At 38.6% G+C, this 7,500-nt stretch overlaps 1 protein-coding gene and 1 long non-coding RNA gene across 5 annotated transcripts in view; one reads left to right on the top strand and one right to left on the bottom strand.

The window, feature by feature from the left end:
• Positions 1-7,404, bottom strand: part of LOC149131056 (uncharacterized) — a 68,359-nt gene extending 60,955 nt beyond the window's left edge. Inside the window, exon 1 of the mRNA XM_089342070.1 lies at positions 7,166-7,404. Coding sequence (XP_089198196.1) covers positions 7,166-7,280 — 115 coding nt within the window. The 5' untranslated portion in view covers positions 7,281-7,404. The remainder of the gene's footprint in view (positions 1-7,165) is intronic.
• LOC149131055 (uncharacterized) overlaps positions 1-7,500 on the top strand; it is an 81,111-nt gene that overhangs the window by 68,347 nt on the left and 5,264 nt on the right. The window lies entirely within an intron of this gene.

Genomic DNA, 7,500 nt, shown 5'->3' with positions numbered 1-7,500 from the left:
ATAATATCACACGAGACAAACAGACAAAACAAATCCGTTTATGATTTAGAACTCAATGAAGGGGAGATAATACAGGAGTCAGACATTTTCTTAGATGAACATAGATGAAATTTTATCCGAAGAAAGTATGAACTCCTTCTGCGAAGTACGAATGAAAAATGGCTATTTTGACCTTCTTTTGCCCTTTCGTTTGCTTCAGCCTTGTGATCGCGGCCATGCTGGAGCACCCTTTGAACGCTTTATTAAAACAAATCGACCCCAGTATTTAATTTTCTTTTAAGTCTGGGATTTCGTTTGTCGCCTCTGTTTTGCCGAACGGCTAGCTTACAAGGACGTAAACAAACCAGCACAGACTGCCAAGTGGTAAAGAGATATGCACACACACACACACATTCACACACACGCGTATGTACCTGTGTATAGGGTGGGCTTCCACACAGTTTCCGTCCACCAGATTCACTCACAACGTACTAATCGGCTCGAGGGTATCGTCAAAGAAGACACTTGCCCAAGGTACCATGCAGGAGGACTGAACCCGACCGGTACCACGTGGCTGCAAAGCAAACTTCTTACCTTCACAGCCATGTGTGCGCCTGAATACAAACCACACACGTACGTGTGTGTGTGTATAAACTTGGAAATGGATGCGTGGCGTTCAATTAAATAATAATAATAATAATATTGTCGTTGAATGCTCGAAATGAGGAGTAGGTAGACAGCCGACAACTGATGAAGGGTCCCTTCTCTGGCTTTACTTACTTGTCCTGTTTTTATGTATTTCATGTTGTTTGCACATAATTCAACACGTTTCTCGTCACATAAACATGTTCTCTCAGAGAATTCGATAGCAAAATTATACAAGTGCATGGGTGAAAAACAAAATAGGAATTTTAAAAGAAGTACCTATAAAACTACTCTTTAAACACTGAATGGTGATGGGGGGGGGGGGGTCCACCAGAATCAAATAGCAATCGAAGGTTTTTTAAAAAAATGGTTAAGTACCACTGCTCTAATTATTGAAGAATATCGTGTTTCTAACGAGTTTATTAATTTAGGATTCATAATTTCTGGGATGATGCTCCACCGATTTTTTTCGCAATTGGCCGCCAAAAATAATAACATGGATACATGGAACAGAGTTTGCAGTGTGAGAGAGAGTATATTCGGTTTTAGAGTGAATTCATGTATTAGAGTGTTTGCCTACTGATTAATCTACGAAACCCTCGGACGGATGAAGTGCATTGCCGTCCTTCACAGAATTCGAACTCGTAACAGAATGCATAACAGTAAGCAGGAAGGCCCGTCTACAAACTATGATAATGTTTCTGCGTATTCTGTTGCAATAGATTAAAGTGTTTGCCAAATACATATTTCAATAAAACACCCGAACGGATAAAAATGTATTGCAGAGCTCGACAAAATTTGAACTCGAAACACCGAAATAGAACGCATAACAAAGCAGCAAGGCCGTCCATAGATTTCTGCGTATTTCGTTCCCCAATAGATGTCGCTAGTTTGTCAAGTGTCACGGCAGACTTTGATCAATAAAAACCTACGTACAAACGCACAACGCAAATCACAATTTTTGTTTTGTTTTGCCGTCTTACATAAGAACGCGCGGCCGAAGGTTGTGAACCCTGCTTCTTGGACCTTTGAGCATGAAGTCTGTATGATCAGGAATGACGTAGGGGGACAAACAACTAAAACAGTACACACGAAGACAAACACAGAGACACATATGTGTGCACGCACACACACACAAACACACACACACACACACACACACACACACACACACACATACATACACGTTTCTCTATACGTAAGTACTTCAAATTGTCTTATCTGCGAGATAACGTCGAAAGGCTAAATATACGTATTATGCGTTTCAATATACGAATCGGTAAATATACGAACATATACAAACATATACGTGGGTTTCTCATATGTGAGTGGCTATATATATATATATACATATATATATATATACATACACATACATACATATATACATACATACATATATACATACATACATACACATATATATATGCATGTATAAGTGTGTTTGTAAATGTCTATATATGTATGAGTGTACGTCTCTCTCTCTCTCTCTCTCTCTCTCTCTCTCTATATATATATATATATATATATATATATATATATATATATATATATATATATATATATATATATATATATATTTGTTTATGAGTACGTATGTATCGTCTGTGGACGACATCTTAGTAGATGATAAGTCAACGAGACAGAAAAAATTCAGTCATCTGGCATTTACATTTTTACTCACTTTTCTACACAGTTCCATATACTTTTTATATGCATACATTCGTACATATATATATATATATATCTACAAGAGAATGTATACACAGATAGCAGCTGTGATATTTCATACATCATGTTATATACGCATTTACGTAAATACGTGGATAGTGAGGATGAATTACCTCCACTTGTCACATCTAAATAAAGGATGCGCTTAACTCGACAGAGATACACAAGGAGGGAGGGAGGACATGTTGTTCTGAGAATGTTTGATTATATATACACACATATATACACGCGCGTACAGAGACGTATAATGATGCACGCACACACATATGCACACAAATACACACACATACATACACGTATAAAGTCCATACAAATATGTACATATAAATGATATATGTATTATGTTGACATCAAGCCATCTATTCGGATATATGTATAGATATATGTGTATATATATGTATATATATATATATATATATATATATATATATATATATATATATATATATATATATATATATATATATATATATATGGGAGAATGTACGAAAAAACAACAACAGACGAGGACAGGTGGTGTAAATAACAAAAGGATGTATTAGTAATATATATATATATATATATATATGTTTATACATATACATAAAGATATATGCATACACACAAACATATCTTTTTGTTCATATATATATATATATATATATTTCCTTTTTCTTGTTTCAGTCATTTGTCGGTGGCCATGCTGGAGCACCGCCTTTAGTTGTACAAACCGACCCCAGTATTATTCTTTGTAAGCCTAGGACTTATTGTCTCGGACTCTTTTGCCGAACTGCTACGTTACGGAGACGTAAACACACCAACATTAGTTGTCAAGCGATGGTGGAGGGGGACAAACACATACACGCACACATACACACACACAAATATATATATACATGTATCTATAGACGATGGGCTTCTTTAAGTTTCCGTCTACCAAATCCACTCACAAGGCTTTGGTCGGTCCGATTCTATAGTAGAAGACACTTGCCCAAGGTGCCACTCACTGGGACTGAACCTGAAATAGTGTGGTTGGGAAGCAAGCTTCTTACACACAACCACGCCAACGTATAAATATATATACACACATGCACATACACACGCACACACATACACACATGCACATACACACGCACACACATATACTTATTTACTGTTACGGCAGGCGTTTCATTTGATCCGATCAACGGAACAGCTTGCGCGTGACATTAACGTGCGAGCGGCTGAGCACTCCACTGACACGTGTGCCCTTAACATAGTTCTCAGGGAGATTCAGCGTGATTCAAAATGTGACAAGGCTGGCCCCCTTTGAATTACAGGTACTACTCATTTTTGCAAACTCACTGAACTGGACCAATGTGAAATAAAGTGTCTTGCTCAAGGGCACAACTTTACAATTGCGTGCCGAATAACTTTACCACTGAGCCACGTATCCTCACACACACATATACACATATATATTATAGAATGTCTCTTCTACTTTTTAATTATTATAAATCTTCCACTGACGAGGGAACCAGTTTCCAACAAAGATACAAGGCTCCGTCTTTGGGATGTAGTTAACACAGACAAATTCACATTTGGAACTTGAGAAAAGTCTTGCATATTTTTACTGTTCCACTCACAGATTGCACTTATAATGTACGAATTAGCTGGTCGATTTCTCTTTCTGAAAATCCCAGTTTATCCGGATTCTCCTTAAAGCATTTACTAACCAAAACTCATGCTCTAAGTATTATTGGTAAGAACGTGAATTCATAGTCTGGATATAGAAGCTGGAGGTTTCGAAGCAGTTGTCCATAGATATTAGATATCCTCTTTTTCTTTGATTTTCAAAGAGATATTCATATCTGCAGAGCAGCTAACCTCTATGATGGTACATACCTTTGCCCTTCTGTCCCAAACAGCAATATCCGGCCTGTTACGTTTGACAGAAGTTTTGATGGGAATATTCCACCAGTTGTAAGTATGGAAAACAAACCTCACCCAGCTATTCTGATTATATGTCTGTGCACACGTTTGAATGTGGTGTGTGCCAGAGGGTTTGCAAATCCAATGGGGGTCTTAAAAGACATGTTAGGATCCACAATGAGCAGAACTTACTTGCAGGTATTGGTAGTGCAAATCAGAGGTGCAATCTGTGTGGGTGTTTTTTCAAAACACTGTCTGGTTTAAAAAGCCACATCAGACGCCATGAAAGGGCTAAGGTGTAGGTGCAGGAGGTGGTCAAACTCTGTTTAAGGAGTAGACAACCACCATGTATGTATGTATGTATGTATCTTTTAATCTTTAGCTGGAACAAGAACGCAAAACATCCAGACAGTTAGGTGATACAAAAAAGGGACCACAATATATATGTGTGTGTGTGTGTGTCTGTGTGTGTGTGTGTGTGTATGTGTCTGTGTTTGTCCCCACCACCACCACCACCACCACTTGACAACCGATACTGGTGTGTCTATGTGCCCGAAACTTAGCGGTTCGGCAAAAACGATAGAATAACTACTATAAGTCGTGGGCTCGATTTGGCGGTGCTCCGGCATGGCCGCAGTCAGGATAAGTGACCGAGTAGACGAGTAAAAGAGTAACGTGTGTGTGTGTGACTGCGCCGGTGCGTGAGTAACACAGTCGCACACACAGACACAAAATCATACTCGTGTGTAAACAACTGGTTCTACAGCATTCTATGAACGCCTGTATTAACGGACCACTTCGATGTTTACCTTCGCAAACGAAAACACACCGTTTGTGTGTGTGTGTGTGTGTGTGTGTGTGTGTGTGTGTGTGTGTGTGTATGTGTGTGTATGTGTGTGTGTGTGAGTGTGTGTGTGTCTCAATGTGTGTGTGTATGTATATATATATATATATATATATAAGATGCAGGTGTGACTGTGTGGTAAGAAACTTGCTTACCAACCACATGGTTCCGGGTTCAATCCCACTCTATGGCACCTTGGGCAAATGTCTTCTACTATACCCTCGGGCCGACCAAAGTCTTGTGAGAGGATTTGGTAGACGGAAACTGAAAGAAGCCCGTCGTATATATATATATATATATATGTATGTATGCATGTTGTATATATATATATGTATGTATTTGGGTACCTGTTTGTTCCCCCCTCCCCACCGCCGCTTGAAAACCGATGCTGGTGTGTTTACATCCCCGTAACTTAGTGACTCGGCTGGGGCGCCGCCTCGAAGAATATTTATTCGAACGAATCGACCCTAGTGATTAATTTTTTACTTTGAAGCCCGATATTTATTTTTGTTTCCCTCACCCCTTTTCGTTTACCGAACTGCTAAGTCACGGGAACATAAGCACACGAACACCGGTTGTCAAAGCGGTGATAGAAAACAAAGATAGGTACAGACACATACACCCTCACACACACATATATATATATATATATATATATATATATATATATATATATGTACGACGGATGCCTCTCAGTTTCCGTCTACCAAATCCACTCACAAGGCTTTGGTAAGCCCGAGGCTATTGTAGGAGGCACTTGCTCAAGGTGCCTCGCAGTGCGATTGAACCCGGAAACACATGCGACATATATAAGACAACCATCACTATTATTGGATCCCTATTATTTTATTTATTTTCAGTAATCCATGCTTACACACACACACGTGTGTATCTGTATATGTATGTATGTATAATATAATAATTAAATTATTTACATTATTTATGTTTGACGGATAATTGTCCTCATCTTGTTTGTTGTTAACACAACGTTTGACTGATATACCCTCCAACCTTCTTCAGATGTTTGGGGAAATTTCGAACCTGGGCATTTTTTCCCCGATGTTATTATTATTAAGGTGACTGCCTGGAATCGAACTCGGAAACTTGGTTAGTAGCCCATGCTCTTAACCACTACGCCATATGCCCGTAGGCATAATTCCTCATCTCTTAAATATAGAACTGTAATTAAATTAATTGTATAGTGCTCAGGTGCACTATGTATGTATGTATGTATGTATGTATGTATGTATGTATGTATGTATGCATGTACGTATGTATGTATGCATGTATGCATGTCTATATATTCTTGACGTGAAATTGTGTATTGAAACGAATACAACTGTTGTTCTGTTCTGATTGATATATATTCGTTACATTATACATACATGTATGTTTATAGACATACATTCATATATGTATACACATATACACACATTGTATAAATATATACAAACATACATATATACACACTATGAATGTACACACACGCAAATGGATATACAATACTAGATACTATATATATATATATGTGTGGGCGTGCGTGTGTTTGTGTGTGTATGTGTAATACACACACACACATACATGCTTAAGGAAGGATGACCTAGGGCTAAACAACAAAAACTACAACTTGTGGAGAAGAGGTGTATACAAGGTATTAAAGGCAGTCATGAAGAAAGTGAAAATAAGGAGAGAGAGAGACAGAGAGAAAGAGAAATGGACAGACATATGAGGGAAGGAGGGAGACAGACATACAGATAGATAGATCGATCGATAGATAGATAGATAGATAGATAGATAGATAGATAGATAGATAGATAGATAGATAGATAGATAGATAGATAGATAGATAGATACAGACAGACAGAGCAGACGGATAGATAGATAGATCGGTAGACAGACAGGCAGACACACACACACACACACTCAAACAGACAGATAGATAGATAGATAGATAGATAGATAGATAGATAGATAGATAGATAGATAGACAGGTGTATATATAGAGAGAGAGAAAGAGAGAGAGAACGAGAGATGTGCTTGTGTGTGTGTGTGTGTGTGTGGAGTTGATTGACTTACCTTGGTGGCCAGGAAAGCAAGATTTAAGCAAAGTTGGTTGGCCAAGTCTCTCAATACATCTTGTTCCGTTCTGTTGTTTATTCTTCACTGACAGGGAAAATCCTCGGCCGAACATCTGACGCACACTCACAACAACAACAACAACCACCACCACCACCACTACTACTACTACTACTACCACAACAACGACGGCGACCACGGCGGCGGCGGCGGCGAAAAGGAACAAAAGGCAACTACAACAACAACAATAGCTACGACTACTACTACTACTACTACTACTACTACTACTACTACTACGGCTGCTGCTGCTGCTGCTGCTGCAGCTATGACGACGA

The sequence above is a fragment of the Octopus bimaculoides genome, chromosome 25, assembly GCF_046866305.1.
Source record: "Octopus bimaculoides isolate indiv1 chromosome 25, ASM4686630v1, whole genome shotgun sequence".
Taxonomy (NCBI): Eukaryota; Metazoa; Mollusca; class Cephalopoda; order Octopoda; family Octopodidae; genus Octopus; species Octopus bimaculoides.
Note: the sequence above shows the minus strand (reverse complement) of the source record. Positions and strands in the feature narration are given on the sequence as shown.